This window comes from Amblyraja radiata, chromosome 28 (assembly GCF_010909765.2).
Source record: "Amblyraja radiata isolate CabotCenter1 chromosome 28, sAmbRad1.1.pri, whole genome shotgun sequence".
NCBI classification, from domain to species: domain Eukaryota; kingdom Metazoa; phylum Chordata; class Chondrichthyes; order Rajiformes; family Rajidae; genus Amblyraja; species Amblyraja radiata.
The window spans coordinates 4,434,719-4,452,046 of record NC_045983.1 but is presented as its reverse complement, the minus strand read 5'-3'; the positions used below and the strand labels follow the sequence as shown (position 1 = coordinate 4,452,046).

Below are 17,328 nucleotides of genomic sequence, written 5' to 3'. Positions count from 1 at the left end.
GGCTGTACTAAGGCTGGCAAGTGGTAAATGGATACAGCTGAAAGGTGATTTGGATTGGCAGACAGTTGAACAAAGGGCAGGGATGAAAAGAAAAAGGCAGTAAGAAGGAGATAAGTGGTGCAAAATGTGAAGCCAGAGGAAAGATTATCAATAGAAGGGTACATGAGTATGCAGGGCTGCCAAATATCACACATTGAGTGTGAGACTCACGCATTTCGCCCAATTCTCACGCTGATCACAGAATTTCTCACCCTCTGTCGTAAGAAATTCTGTGATCAATGAGAATTTCAAAACTAATACAAACTGCTTGTATGCGCGTCTGTTGACAAGACAGCAGCATTCTTATTCTCTCTGTTATTCTCACTTGACCGACAACCGTCACACACCTCCAAAGCATGACACCATGCACATTTACATTGAAAGACACAGACCGGGCAGTGAATGCCATATAGTGTCACCCAGCGCAGCAAGTGAGGCCATGTCCTGCTTCCCGCGGCAGTCGGAATTTAAAGATTTGCGGGTCCGGCGAGCGGCAGGAGAGAGGTGTTCAGACGGAGTGCACTGCCAGATGTGAGCGGGGAACTGAGGCCAGTTGTCCATAATGTCCGGATCTCAATGCTCAGCTCTTCATGTTTCGGAGTAGGCTAATGTTATTGATTTGTAATTAGTCTGAGTTGTAATTGATTTGTAATTAGCCTGAGTTGACAAAACCTTAATTTATTAATCCGGAATATCCAGGGGGATGGGATAAGTGTAATACAAAAATGACATGCAAGGTGTCAGGCTGTCTGTCACAACATACAGCCCCGATAACCCATTATTTCCTTCAGTTAAATATTGGGAAGGTAGCACCAGTGTCATTTGCCACTCAACTATTATGTTTGTTTACCTCACTGACTATTTCTAAACCTCCCCTCCCCCCCCCAAAAATTCCTTTGACAGGTTGAATAGAAATGTCCCCAATCTCATTGTTTTATTAATTGAACACATAAATGAACATCCTCAAGGAGTGTAATCAGATGGAAACTGATTCAGATGCGATGTTTAAGAGCTTGTTCAAAGAAGGAGCATATTTTACAGGAGTGACAGAGTGGCAGGGGAATGTGTGAGGAAGTTATTATTTGTCTTTAGTTTTAGCTTGAACCAAGACATCTGAAGATTCAAAGTTCAATATAGTAACTGTGCTGATACTGACTCCAACCAACCACGTAATGAGTATCATCCATACCGGAGGTTTTATTTTTCTGATGCTATTTAAACTTCACGGATTTCAATCACTTCAATGTAAAAGTAATTGGGAATAGGTTCATTGGAAAATAATTTGCCCTCGGTACATATTAACTGTAATATCATAATGTATATTCAAAAATTAAAGGTGTAATCAAAACAAATATCTTTTTATTATTGTTGTGTTATGAATAGCACAGAAAATATTATGTACTCTCAAGATCACATTAATTAGAATATTATTGCTTAAATATATATTGTTATTGGACTTTGCATTTCAGAAAAGTCCCAACTGAGAGGAAGACATCAAAATACTGAAAATATTGGGGGTGAAAATGACTTCAGGACAGTTTGTTAGGAAAATGAAGGAAATGGTAACAGAAAACTGAGTGGGTATAATTTTATGGATGAGAAATTGTGTTCAACCAATTGATGACCTCTTTGACAAAGTAACTAGCATGTTAGATAACAAGGAAGCCAATGGATGTAGCACATTTTGTTAAACAAAATCTGGTCCGTGAAGTGCCCCATAAAAGATTACCACATTAGATAAACACCTGTGAACTTGAACGTAATAGGTTCAGTCCATGAGGATCAGATATGGGGCTTTATGTGTGAGCCAGATATGTGGGCAGAGGGGCTAGGAGCAAGGCCAAGTGTGCATCCAGACTCAAGTTCTGGAATAGTACTAGGTGTGCAGTCAAAGCTGGGACAATGGGAGTGTTCAGTACTGGGAACCTAAGCAGGTAAGCAGCTATGATCAGGGTCGAATAGGGGTCCAGGTGTAAGGCTGGAATGAGAGAAGGTATGCAACTGGAGTCAGGGTCAGGAGTAGTACCAGGTGTGCAGTGAGACCCAAGTTGGGCAACATGGGTCAAGTGTTTGATTATAATCTGATTTCCATACATGAATATACTAAGATCATTCATGTGCTGCACCTGTTGATCAGAGCCTGGTTCTACTGTGAAATGTAATGTGGAATGTAATTTAGCCTAACCTTATTCATAGCAAATCCAATTTAAAGCATAAATGTTGCATTCAAGTGTAAATTAAAAGACTCGCTACAGAATGCACCAGATTACACAATTTCAAGATGAAAAATGCAAAAGTTCCGTACCAAAAGGAGGGGGATACCCCGCTGGCGTACGTGATGGCGTACGTTGACGTACTGACGGCATATGTGTAGCGCGTGGTGATGCATGGTTACGCATGGTGACGCACAAACATTGCCTATGCTAATTTATTATGTGTCACTGTGCGTCAACGTCCGTAACCATGCGCCACCCGTATGCTGTCGGCGCTCCATTTGAGCGCCGCACCACGTGACCACCCGGGTATAAAGCTCGAGTAGTTTTAAAACATTTTCATCATAGTATCTTCGATTTTCACTGGGAAAATCCTTGCCATGGAGATCGGATTAAGTACGAACGACATCACAAATGGCCCCCAAAAGAAGCAGGGCCCTCAAGAGCACTTGGCGCACAACTGTCGCGCAAATGACGCCCAAGTGGGACAGGCCCTTTGACAATCGAATTCTGTCTGAGCTATTCAGCACCTTATCTGGATGACACACCATTCTGAAGCAGGGCCCCGACACAAAACATCGCCTATCCATGTCCTCCAAAGATGCGGACCTGACCCGCCTGATAGCACTTGTGTGCGGCGATCGCTGGTCGACGTGGACTCGATGGGCCAAAGGGCTTGTTTTTGCGCTGTGTCACGAGACTAAACTGAATGAATCATCAGAGAGAATGCAAGTGAAAGCAACAATGCGTGTATAATATGCAACGCTGATCTTTGCTGATAAATCGAGAAATGCACCAGTGAGTGAGATAAGTGAGATAAGACAGCTTTGCAGAAAGGTTCAAAGGTTATTTATTGGTCACATACACCATAGGTGTAGTGAAATGCTTCTTGCCAATGCAGCACATAAAAAAAAGAATACAGACATAACAATAATAAAGAGACTTAAACATAAAAAACATCCCCCCACAATGGTTCCCATTATGAGGGAAGGCACAATGTCCAGTCCCCATCCCATGTCCACCCATAGTTGGGCCTATTGAGGCCTCCGCAGTCGCCGCTACGGAGGCCCGATGTTCCAGGCCGTTCTCGCTGGGTGATGGCGCTCCGGCGTCGGGAGAATCCTCTCAGCAGCTTGGGACACCTGGAACGGCCGCTTCCTTACTGGAGACCGCAGCTTCCGAAGCCATCAAGGCCGCGCTGGATGGAGCTCCACCACTGGCGATCTCGGCGAGAGATCCCAGGCTCCCGATGTTAATCTCCACAGACCCGCAGCTCCGTGATGTTTTTCTCCGCGGTCTCAGCTCACCGAAGTTCCAGCGCTATGACCCGGGCAAGGCATCGCCCGCTCCACTTCGCGATGATGCTCCAGCGCTGTGCCGCCGTCGAAGCCGAGGTTCTGGGCGGTCCCCTCAGGAAATGCCGCTCCAGGCCCGCTGGTAGGCCGCGAGGATAGATCGAAAGTGCAGCCCGGAGAAAAGCTGCCTCTCCACCCAGGTAGGGACCCTGAAAAGTAGTTTCCCCCTTCCCCCCCCCCCACATAAAAAAGACTAGAACTCCAAAACAAAACATTAAAACTCACTAAAAATTAAAAAAAAGAGTGAAAAAACGAACAGCTGCTGGTTGGGCAGCCATATCATACAGGACGGCGCCCCCTGTTTCGATGAGGCAGAATGACCAATAGGTTCATTCAGGTCGACACTAAACCTATAGATCCGCCACCGATTTTCCCGCAACTGGTGGTTCTGCACCTCCTTTAATCCGGACAAAATCACGAGAGCACACTTGAAATCCCCCCTGGAAGTTCCCCTGAAAATGAGGTGCCTAGGCCGGGTGAGGCGGCCGATCTCAACCGCATCAGGACTTCCGTCCAATTCTCCACCCGCGGCCGGTGCTCTGGAACTCCGGCCCGGCCGAAGCCGGCAGATCCGTTTCCCATGGCCGACTTCCGCGGTCGACTTTGCGGGTATCTCGGTGGTCCGGCAAAACAGCTAATCCAGCAGGGGTCTGGAACCAAGGGTGGACGGAAAGGCTCTGGAACCAAGGCCGGAAAATCGGTGATGGACCTGTACTATCACATTTAGTTAGCAGGCAAGATTATATTTGTAGAACTATGAGCGTAATATTATATTTGTATGATGCTGGAAAAACAGGGGAAAAAAAGCAGGAATTGATCCAGCTGGATAACAATGATTTCCTAAGTATGGAAATATGAAAAGTATTTTCGCATTTCCAACCCCACATCTGGTATAAAGTCAATCTCACTGTGAACAGTGTGCTGCACTGTGTACATACAGGAGATGCTCAGCGCAGAGCAAGCGTTTGAAACTGGACTGGTAGGCAGCCACGAAATGACTCAAACAGTAGCTACTGGACACTGTGCTAAAACAGTTCTTTGTTATTCTTAAGAGTTCCCTGGGGAATCTAGCGCTGGCTGAGGCTGATCAATTGCTGACAGCTTCAAAATGCAGATTGCGTTTTGAATCCAAAATAATTCTTGGACCAACAGTGCTTTTTCTTTGCCTGAGGGCAATTGGATTTTTTCAGGTATAATACTTTACGTTAATTTATGTAAAAGATTTGGTTAAGTATAGTCAGTCCAAATTGAGGCTTATGGCCCAGCTAGACATGGTTATTAAAAGGATTCGGCCGCCATTCTGACTAGGACTTGAAGTAAACCTATCTCTCCGTCAGCTAAGGTCCAGATTCTGCTTGAATCACACAGAAAGAAAGATGCAATTTGCATTTATGTATTTAAACGCCTTTAGGGCAGCACAGTGGCGCAGCTGGTAAAGCTACTGCCTCATGGCGCCAGAGACCCGGGTTTGATCCTGAACTTGGGTATTAAGTTTGCACGTGGAGTTTGCACGTTCTCCCTGAGTTGTGTGGAATTTGCACGTTCTCCCTGTGACTCCGTGTGTTTCCTCCCGGCACAGCCCAAGGACATGCAGGTTTGTAGGTTAATTGGCCTCTGTGAATTGTATAAGGAGTGGATGAGAAGGTGGGATAACATAGAACCAGTGTGAATGGATGATCGATGGTCAGTGTACACTCAATGGGCCTGCTGCCTCTCTGTATCTCTAAACATCAGGGGGGCACAGTGGTGCAGAGGTAGAATTTCTGCCTTACAGCGCCAGAGACCTGGGTTCGATCCCGACTACGGGTGCTGTCTGTATGGAGTTCGTAGGTTTTCCCAAAGTGCTCCAGTTTCCTCCCACCTTCCAAATAATACAGGTTTGTAAGTTAATTGGCATCGGTAAAGATTGTAAATTGTCCTTAGTGTGGAGGATAGTACTAGTATGGGGACTGCTGGTCGGCACACACTCGATGGGCCGAAGGGCCTGTTTCCACACTGCATCTCTAGATTAAACAAAATTTAAGTAAACTTTGCATGCAATGAGTCATCATTGTTATGTAGTAATGTACTCAATAGATTTTGCATGTGGTAAGTAGCAAAGAAATGAATGACCAGCAAATACACTGTTTTGTTGATCTTAGTTAAATACATAACGCAGGGGAGACCACATGGGCCTTGACGGAGCAGATGTAATGTTGATATTTCTTGGACCAGATGTCGAAATGCAGAGGTCACCGTCTCAAAACAAGCAGTCGGCCATTTTGGGCCGAGAGAGAAGAATTTTTTTCACCAAGAGGTTGTGAATCTTTGGAAATCCCAAGATATTCAGTTATTCAATCTATTGAAGGCGGAGATTGATAGGTTTTCAGATATTAAAGGAACTAAAGGAAGGATGTCATTAAGCTGGAAAGAATGTGGAGAAGAATTACCTGCTGCAGTTGCTGGCAGGACTCGAGGGCCTGAGCTATAGGGGGAGATTATGCAAGCTGGGACTTTACTCCCTGAAGCGCAGGAGGCTGACGTGTGATATTATAGAGGTGTATAAAATCATGAGGGGGATATATCTGTTTTTTTCCTCTCCTTTTATTCTTTTACCCAGGGTAGGGGAATCATGAACCAGAGGTCATAGGTTTAAGGTGAAAGGGGAAAGATTAATAGTAGCCCAAGTGGCAAATTTTTCACTGTGGGTGGGTCTATGGAATAAGCTGCCTGAGGAAGGAGTTGCGGCAGGTATAATAACACCCAAAAGATACACAAGGGCCTGTCCCACTAGGCAATTTATTAGGCGACTGCCGGCGACTACGACAATGGAATTCACCGAAGTCAGCACCGGCGACAACCTACATCAACTGGCAACAACCTACGGCATCCTGGCGTCAACCTACGACAGCACCTACGTCAGGAGCAGACAAACTACGACAAGCCCAAGGTCGCCGAAAAGTTTTGAACATTTCAAAATCCAGCAGCGACCAGAAAAACGCTACAACTCGTTGGGCGACTGAGGAGACTACTCACAACCATATAGGTGACACCCTGGCGACCATGTGGCCACAGCCTAGTCGCCTACATTTGCCTAAAAAATTGCCTAAGTGGGACAGGCCCTTTAGACAGCCATATGGATAGGAAAGGTTTAGAGGTATATGGGCCAAATGTGGGCAAATGGGACTAGCTTTGATGGGGCATCTTGGTCGGCATGGATGAGTTGGGCTGAACAAACTATTTCCATACTATATGACTATCAGGAGCTAATGCAGGGATGTAAAAGACCCTCCTTGATCCTACTGAAGGTACATGGGGTTGAATAGCCTACTCTTGCTGCTATTTCTTACTTCTTTAAGTCCTTGTATGACGGTAAGAAATTGTAGCAAATTGTGGACACAGCCCAGACCATCACACAAACCAACCTCTCTATTATCGATTCCATTTATATCTCACGCTGCCTCGGCATTTCGTTGTCTCTGTACTGTACACTGACAATGACAATTAAAGTTGAATCTGAATCTGAAACTGAATCTGAATCAAGGCCAGCAGCATAATCAAGGACGAGTCACACCCTGGCCACTCCCTCTTCTCCCCTCTCCCATCAGGCAAAAGGTATAGAAGCGTGAAAACACACACCACCAGATTCGGGGAGTTTCTTCCCAGCTGTTATCAGGCAATCTACCACAACCAGAGAACAGTGCTGAACTACTACCTACCTCTTTGATGACCCTCGAACTATCCTTGATCAGACTTTGCTGGCTTTACCTTGCACTAATCGTTATTCCCTTATCATGTATCTATTCACTGTAAATGGACCAATGGTAATCATGTATTGTTTTTCTGCTGACTGGTTAGCACGCAACAAAAAGCTTTTGACTGTACCTCGGTACACGTGACAATGAACTAAACTGATTGAGTCTGCTCACTGGTGCTGCCTCGAAGGGCCGAATGGCCTACTCCTGCACCTATTCTATTGTCTTTTGCTCAATATCAAAGCTGATCATGTATCTAAAGCCCATGATTCTCCCCATTCCCTTGATTACCTGTGTGTCCAATAACTTCAACCATGCAGATATTCAAACACTGATCATCCTCAAGCCTGAGGTAAAAATAGATTTGCACACTTCTTAAGTCGATATTTCCCCTTATCCCAGGCCAGGTGAATCTTTGTGTGTGCTGATCCAAGTAGCGGATCTGTTATCATTCATCACAATCGCTTTACTCTTTTAAATGTGTAGGAAGGAACTGCAGATGCTGGTTTAAACCGCAGCTAGACTCAAAATGCTGGAGTAACTCAGCGGGACAGGCAGTATCTCTGGAGAGAAGGAATGGGTGATGTTTCGGGTCGAGACCCTTCTTCAGAAACGTTATCCATTCCTTCTCTCCAGAGATGCTGCCTGTCCCGCTGAGTTACTCCAGCATTTTGTATCTAGCCCACTTTTAAATCTTCATTTCAACAGACAGACCTTCGAACCATCTTTAATCAAGAGTTATTTTGCACTAAATGCTATTCCCTTTATCCTGTATCTGTACACTGTGGATGCCTTGATTCTAATCAAGTACCGTCTGTTTGCTGACTGGATAAAAAAGCTTTTCACTGTAACTCGGTACACGTGACAATAATAAACTAAACTTCATTAGTCCTAAGACTCGAGTAGAGTCTTTATGGCACAAAGTGCTGGAGTAACTCAGTGGGTCAGGCAGCACCTCTGGAGAACATGGATAGGTGAGGTCTTGGGTTGTGACTTTTGGATTAAATTCACCAACCTGGGAAAACAGCCTCTCTGCAACGATTCTTCAGGCACCCTCTATGTCTGCACCAGATCACTTCTCATCTTCCTCATCATGAATGAAGAGGAGCCCACTCCCTCATGAAACACCTATTCTACGAATCAATCAAATCAATCAATGCTGCATCACCTCCTAAGCAATCCCAAAACTGAACTAGGATGGGCTCCTGTCTGCCTTAAGGGTCTGTCCCACTTACGTGATTTTTTCGGCGACTTGCCGGCACCCGTCATAGTCGCAGCAGGCAGCCGAAAAATGTCAAAACGTTGAAAATCCAGCGGCGACCAGAAAAAGGTACGACTCTTTGTGTGACTACTCACGACCATACAGGCGTCACCCCGAGACATGTCGTGTAAGTGGGACAGGCCCTTAACTGTTTCATTGCAAATTTTTTGCTTTCTATAGTTGGTGAACTATCATACGGAGATGTGTCTTTTCACCAACATTTCCTGGTCTTTCAGCATATGATGAAAGAATGGGTCGACTGGGCTTGTATCCACAGGAATTTAGAAGGATTAGAGGGGATCTTATAGAAACATATAAAATTCTTAAAGGATTGGACAGGCTAGATGCAGGAAAAATGTTCCCCATGTTGGGGGAGTCCAGAACCAGGGGCCACAGTTTAAGAATAAGGGGAATTTAGGACTGCGATGAGGAAAAACTTCTTCGCCCAGAGAGTTGTGAATCTGTGGAATTCTCTGCCACAGAAGGCAGTGGAGGCCAATTCACTGGATGTTTTCAAGAGAGAGAGAGATTTAGCTCTTAAGGCTAAAGGAATCAAGGGATGTGGGGAAAAAGCAGGAACGCGGTACTGATTTTACTTCGGAGTCACGTGAGTGACTACGTGAAGAACCCGCTCAGCGCGCATGCGCGGCATTAACGCCAGCAGTGCAACAGCGGCTGCAGCGGGACTTAGGCGCTCCCGCTAAAGAAAGAAACGGACCGTCAGGTGAGTACCCTGAGGTCGGGTTTCCATTACAGGGGAGCCTTTTTCTGCTTGTGTTTTACAGGCAGAGAAAAAGGCTCTGGAACAAAACTGTCCCCCGTTCGAGGAGGAACGTTTTTCCGTCGGGGAGGGGGGCAGCAACAGGCGGTAGGAGCGTTTACCCGGTGTTCCGCTATTCCCCGACACCGTGCCGAGCCCAGCCCGCTAGTACCTGAGCAGCGGGCTGGATGCATAGCCACCCGAAGAGGCAGCCGGCAGGTATTTTCCCGGGACGGGACGTCTCTCCACCTGCACGGGGGGAGAGAGAGCCGCCTGAGCCGCTGGAGCGGCTCATGGAGCAGGTGCCTGCGAGACGCGCTGCTTGAGGGGCGCTCTCGCTTCTACAAGGCACAAAAGCTCTAGAAGAAGGCGGTAGGAACAATTACCGGGCGCTCCGCTATCCCCATCACCGCGCCGAGCCCAGTCCCGCTAGTGCCTGAACTGCGGGCTGGATGTTTAGCCATCCGAAGAGGCATCCGGCCGGTGGCGTCCGATTCGTCAGACGGGGACATGTCTCCACCTAAACGGAGGAGAGACAGCCGCCTGAGCTGCATCCAACAGCTATTGGAGCAGCTCCAGCGGGATGCACAGAAAGAGCGCTCTCGCGGAGGAAGATCAGGCACCCCCTCCACAGTGTTTCATGCACTGCCCTCTGCTCCCTCATTACTGGAGGCTAGCATTAGTGACCAGGGCTGGGCTGGTCTGGAACAGGGGCTGGCGGACGAGATCGGGAGTATGCAAGGGTTGCAGGAGCAGGAAGAGCTGCTGGGTGTGGTGGACCGCTATGTAGCAACCCCACGTGCTGGAAGACCGCAGGAACCGAAACTGGCGGCCAGCATAAATCAACACAGCACCAGAGAACTGTGAGGCCTCAGAGTGCTGACTGTGAACAGCCAAATCTGGGGGCACGTGGGGTCACACATTCGTAACTATGAACTCAAGCTACAGCGGATCCTAAGGCCCCTGATGTCGGCCATCACAGCCTTTGCTCGTTCTGTGGACAGCACGGACATGGATACCTGCCAGTGTACTGGCATTGATGTGCAACACTCAGTTTGAGATCAACAACTTCCGGCGGGAAATCATAAGACCTGCCCTCAATCCCAAATTTGCTGGGTTATGCAAAGCCCCAGCTGCAGAGACGGACGCTCTGTTATTCGGGAAGGACCTCACCAAAAAGGTAAGGGACATGGAAGAGGCATCGAAAACTTTCAGCCTCATGAGGGCAGGCCCCGGGACGAGCAAACCAAGACCTACACTACCCAAGCGGCAGTACCCCACGGCATCCACCAGTCGACGTCCTCAATATGGGACTGGTGAAAGCTCGGGGACCGCTTTTATCCCCAAAGATCTTTTTTAGATCAGGGCCCAGAGCGGACCCCATGGAAAATGCGCCACCCCCCAACATCGCCAGCACGTCAGACAAGCAAAGCCTTCAAGAACATGAGAAAACAGAAGACACCCCAATAACCATGGAGGTAGGTGGGTCTGGTTCCTGCCAGCATATAGAGTAAGGGTTCTTTACTAACAGGGGGGAGATTACACTTGTTCAAAGAAGCATGGGGTACTGTCACGAGTGACAACTATATACTCAACAGCATTAGTGGATACAATTCATGTCAGAAAAATCGCCGCCAGTTCAACATTGGGGCCCAAAGGGTATTTTCTCCCTCCGTCAAAGAGAAACGTGAGGGACAAGCTGAACTGGTGAGACTTATCACAAAGGGGGTCATCGAAAATACCAAACATGAACCTTTGGGATTTGTATCGAATATTCACTAAAACCAAAAAAGATGGTGGATGTCGCATCACCATTGACTTAACATCACTAAATAAGTTTGTTAAGTATATACATTTCAAAATGGAGACATTTGTTACTGCCAAACAACTGATTTCCAAAGGATACTTCATGGCAAGCATTGATCTCAAAGATGCTTACTATCTAGTACCCATACACAAGGATTATCGCAGATAGCTAAAATTTATCTGGATGGGACAGCTATGGCAGTACAAAGCATTGCCAAATGGTCTAACTTCAGCCCCAAGATTATTCACCAAAATATTGAAACCAGCCATGGCAATACTAAGAAAACAAAAACATATTGTCATGGCATATCTGGATGATATTCTGATAGTAGGGGAAAATGATGGAATTGGCTGTGGCAGCAGTATCAGCTACAAAACAGCTCCTCGAAACTCTGGGGTTCGTCCTACATCCAGATAAATCTAAGTTGAAGCCATCCACTATCATGGACTACCTGGGCTTCACAATTAACTCAGTCCATATGACTGTTACCTTGCCAAAGGCAAAAATGGTTGAATTAGCACAATCATGCAACCGAACATGCAATTCGACAAGTAGCAAGAGTAATTGGGGAAATGGTAGCAGCATTTCTGGCTACACAATTCAGACCTTTGCACTATCAAAATTTGCTGAGAGCAAAGGTACAGGCACTAAAACGACATACAGATCACTATGATCGTGTCATGAAATTACCCACTGAAGCAATATCAGAGCTACAGTGGTGGGCAGAAAACGTTTGGCATAGTTTCAGCCCTATCATCATCACTAACCCTACTTTAGTTATTCAAACAGATGCCAGTGCTCAGGCTGGGGAGCGACTAACTCCATATCCAGCACAGGTGGTAGATGGACTAACCTAGAGTCATCATTACTACTTACACTGGGCATTAACTATCTAGAGATGTTGGGCGCCTTTTATGGTTTAAAAGCATATTTATCTAATATGCAGCACTTGCATTTTCGGTTACAAATTGATAATACTATGGTGGTGGCTTATATTAACCATATGGGCGGCATAAAATCGTTATCATGCGACAAAATTGGTCAACATGATTTGGCAAGGGTGTGTCGAAAGACATATTTGGCTATCAGCTACTTACCTACCAGGTAAGTTAAACACCCATGCCATGAGAAAATTAAACTCCTGGGTTGCAGATCTTGAACAGACCTTACCTGGAACTAGGATTGTCCGAACAAACCATCACCACCATGTCGGCATCCCTTCGAACATCCAACAAGAGGCAGTACTTAACCAGCATCAAAACATGGGAGAAGTACTGCCAGGAAACAGGGACAACGTACGCAACAACCAGTGCCAGGACAATAGGCGATGGGATCCCATCCACTGGTGGTAAAACTGATGAAGGGCATTTACAATATCAAGCCCAGGTATACCCATATTTGGGATATCAGTGTGGTCCTGACATACCTCAGGGAATGGCCACCAGCCAGATCCCTCGGCCTCGAGCAAGCTACACTAAAGACGCTCATGTTGATGGCACTTGTATCCGCTCAGAGGGTCCAGTCACTACACAAGTTGAGGCTGGACAACATGGTGACCACCCCAGATCAGATCACATTCATCATACAGGGTCTGGTGAAACAAAGCAGGCCAGGAACAGCTAATCCAGTAGTGGTATTCCGGACCTACCCACCAGAGCCACGGTTGTGTGTCGTGACCCATCTACAACATTACATAGACACAACCAACAATATCAGAGGGAGTGAAAAAGCCTTATGGGTCAGCCACAAGAAACCTCATGGCCGGGTAACGAGCCAAACCATTTCAAGATGGCTCAAACAGGGACTGAAGGCTGCCGGAATAGATACTAATACATTTAAGTCTCATTCCACTAGGGCAGCATCTACGTCAACGGCTGAGAGAATGGACGTACCGGTTGACCATATTCTGAATACAGCAGAATGGTCGAGGGAAACGACATTCAGAATTTTATAACAAGCCGTTGACAAAACCTGATTTATTTGCAGAGAAAATATTACAAGCTGCAAATATTTAATTTAAGCCCGGGACAGCAATTTATTTTGTTATTGTTAAAAAAAAACTTTTTTGTTTCTCGAAAAAACAGATTCATTGGTTGATTACGATAACACTTCCTCCCTCAAGAATTTCGGCAGTGAGTGAAATAAAACTGTTACACGGTTTGAAATCACAGAGCTTTGAAGTCTTCACGTAGTCACTCACGTGACTCTGAAGTAAAATAGTAAGATTAAACGAGAACTTACCAGTTTGAAGTTTGATCTGTATTTTATGAGGAGTTACGACGAGGGATTACGTGCCCTCCGCTCCCACCCTCATTGTATGGATCAAACTAATAACTGATGTCTCCTTTTCTTTACTATTACTTCAAATAACTGTGTCTATCTGTGATTCCACACCGCTGCTTGGAAGTATGCCGCGCATGCGCGCTGAGCGGGTTCTTCACATAATCCCTCATCGTAACTCCTCATAAAATACAGATTAAACTTCAAACTGGTAAATTCTCGTTTAATCTTACTATTTCAGATGATCAGCCATGATCGTATTGACTCGAAGGGCCGAATGGCCTACTCCTGCACCTATTTTTTAATGTTTCTATCTAATGGCATATTCTGTTTTAACAGGGTGATGGAACACAGACTCAGAAAGCTGAGGGACGGCGAGACAACACTTTTAGACTTTTAGGGTGTAGAAATACAGCACGGAAATAGGCCCTTCAGCCAACCGAGTCCGCGCCGACCAGCGATCACACCGTACACTAAGTTACGTACACACTATATTTTACAACTTACCAAAGCCCACTAACCTACAAACTTGTAAGTTTTTGGAGTGTGGGAGAAAACCGGAGCACTTGGAGAAAACCCATGTAGAACGTGCAAACTCCATACAGACAGCACTCGGAGTCGGGATCGAACTTGGATCTCTGAGGCAGCATCTCTACCATTGTTCAACCGTGCCGTCCTATGACGATAACATGTTCTGCTCCAAACCCCACTAATGCTAAATTGAAGTAAACATCAGCTATTTGTTTTAAATCACCATTAGTACATTGTATTCCCTCGAAGCAACTCTATATCAAGTGAACTGGATCTCATAACAAGTATAACTTCTTCAAGAAAGGTACCAACCAAAATGTCACCTCTTCATGTTCTCCAGGGATGCTGCCTGAGCCGTTGAGTTACTCCAGCACTTTCTGTCATGATTTCTTCTACCCTGACCGAGTCTCCTTGGACTCCCCTCCCCTATTATCCCCAGTAGGGTGCATCTGCCCAACATCCCCCACTTCACCTGGTTTCATCTAACAATCCACCATTTTTTAAATGAACTGGACGAGGATTTCATCAGTTCATGCGCAGGAGACATTTAACATCAAAGACTTTGATGCCCATTGAGATATGATAGAATCACACAATGCAAGGTTGTGAAAGATGTATAGAAAGACCTACGCACAATCAAGAAGAAATCTGTACTCAAGTTAACCCCAAAGGCATTCGCATGGCTTACCGTTAATGCAAAACTACTTCGGAAAGAGACTTTTTGCAGTGAAGATGTAAATTTTGACAGGAAGGGAACATAACACTTACTTGACAAATTTGATGCAGAACTGCGTAAAGTATTTGCGCGTGGAAGCCAGGTTATCTCGGATAATGGGCACATTCTGCTTGATATGGAGGATTATAGAAGTGACATAGGCACTCTGGTCACCCACATGCTCCACATTTTGCCAGGGCATCTGGAGGAACAACATATACATTTCAAATTCATTAAAAGGAACTATTAACCAAAGATATTTACAAACACCTGCCACGCGTGGAAATAAAGATAAATCTCACTCCCTCTTCTCCCTTCTCCCATCGAGCAAGAGGTACAGAAGTGTGAAGATGCACACCTCCAGATTCAGGGACAGTTCCTTCCCAACTAAACCATCCTAGCAACAACCAGGGAGCAATCCTAAACTCACATCTACCTCACTGGAGACTCTCGGACTTTCTCTAATTGGATTTTACAAGACTTTATCTTGCACTAAACGCTATTCCCTTTATCCTGTATCTGTACACTGTGAACGGATCGATTGCAATCATGTATAGACTTTCTGTTGACTGGTTAGCATGCAACAAAAGCTTTTCACTGTACCTTGGTACACGTGACAATAAACTAAACTAAACTAGAAATCACTTCAACGGTAGCTTAATGAGTGTCACTATTATATTGTAAGCAATTACTCAGAATAATATTTGCATTTATGTACACGAATAATCATCAAAACATTTCAACTTGCTAAATAGAACAATTTATTTTAATAAAGTGAACAGTAAGTTTGAGATAGTTATGATGGTCAGATTATTTGGGGGAAGCACTCTCTATGCCACAGTATCTCCACTGTCAAATGCACCAGACAACCAAAAGAACTTGTTCAATCACATTTCAAAATTAACTCATCAAATATAATGTTACATTTTTTTTTTTAAAGCTCTTGTGATTTAGTTTAGTTTAGAAATACAGCATGGAAACTGGTCCTTCGGCCCACAGTCCACTCCGACCATCGATCACCTGTTAGATTTAGCTCTTAATCAAGAGATATGGGGATAAAGCAGGAACAGGGTACTGATTTTGGAGGATCAGCCATCATCATATTGAATGGCGATGCTGGCATGAAGGGCCGAATTGACCTATTTTCTATGTTCACACTAGTTCTATGTTATCCCACTTTCTCATCCATTCCCAGGGGGCAATTGTATTCTTGTATTGTATTCAATTTATTGTCATTGTCTCATATTAGAGACAACGAAATGAATTTTCCTTACAGTCAAGTATCATTAAAAAAATAAAAATAAAAACATATTAAAATTTAAAAAAGCACAAACAATAATTCTTACAGAGGACAATTAACCTACAAACCCACGGTCTTTAGGATGTGGGAGGGAATCGGAGCATCCTGAGGAAACCCACGCAGTCACAGGGAGAACGTGCAAACTCCACTCAGACAGCATCCGTAGTCAGGATCGAACCCAGATGTCTGGTGCTGTGTGGCAGTAGCTTTACCAGCCAGGACACTCTTAGTTCTCGGCGGCCAATCAGAGCCGGCACCAATGACCAAGGAAAGGTGGAGCCCACAATGGTCCATTGTTGGCTGTGGAGGAGGTGATGACGCAGGGATATATGGATGCGAACAGTGGAGCTAGCGGGACAACAAGGGAGGGGCAGGGGCAGTTTACAACCCAGCCGTAAGAATATTGATTTATTTAATTTCAAGTAACCGCTCTCTCCGTCCCTCCCGCACTCGTCATCATACTAGTTGCACTGTCGTTCTGCTTAGTTTGACTGTACGTATCCCCTTGCTATCACCTTTTCCACAGCCAACAATGAACCATTGTGAGCTCGACCTTTTCTTGATCATCTGGCTGGCTTTGATTTGTTCTTTTCATACTTTTTATTCATTTGTTCCTTGACCCTGTTCATACCTCTAGTTTCCCTCTCCCCTGACTCAGTCTGAAGAAGGGTCTTGACCCGAAACATCACCTATTCCTTCTCTCCAGAGATGCTGCCTGTCCCGCTGAGTTACCACAGCATTTTGTGTCTCTTTGGTGTAAACCAGCACCTGCAGTTCCTTCTGACACACAGTATTAGTGGATATCCACACAGGGAATAGAATTATCGTGGAACTACAAGGAACTGCAGATGCTGTTCAAAAACAGACACAAAGTGCTGGAGTGACTCAGTAAGTCAGGCAACATTTCTGGAGGACATGGATAGGCAACATTTCTGGTTGGTTCTGAAAGGTCACCAATCCGTGTCCTTCAGAGATAGATACAAAGTGCTGGAGTAACTCAGCGGGTTTAGTTTAGTTTAGAGATACAGCATGGAAACAGGCCCTTCGGATGGGTGACGTTTCGGGTCGCGACCCTTCCTCGGACTGCTCATAGAACTATCATCCTCAGCTATTAAACAGCAGTCAGCAAATCAATTCTGGGAGCAGGTGAATCAGGATTTTGCACCTACTTTACTCATAGCAGTCAATGCCGGGTCACAGGCTGCGTCCAAGTCCTGAACCAAGAGCTGGATACTATTGGAAATCACTCTGGAAAGCAAGGAAGAAAAAACATTTAACACGATACAGCAATACATAAAATACAAAAACGCGCCATTTATTTAATATAAGTGTA

The 17,328-nt window shown here is 45.3% G+C and overlaps 1 protein-coding gene across 1 annotated transcript in view; it reads right to left on the bottom strand.

Moving 5' to 3' along the window:
• vps53 (VPS53 subunit of GARP complex) overlaps positions 1-17,328 on the bottom strand; it is a 359,847-nt gene that overhangs the window by 84,722 nt on the left and 257,797 nt on the right. Inside the window, exons 17-18 of the mRNA XM_033045623.1 lie at positions 17,165-17,243; positions 14,749-14,897 (exon numbers count right to left, since the gene is read on the bottom strand). Coding sequence (XP_032901514.1) covers positions 14,749-14,897; positions 17,165-17,243 — 228 coding nt within the window. The remainder of the gene's footprint in view (positions 1-14,748; positions 14,898-17,164; positions 17,244-17,328) is intronic.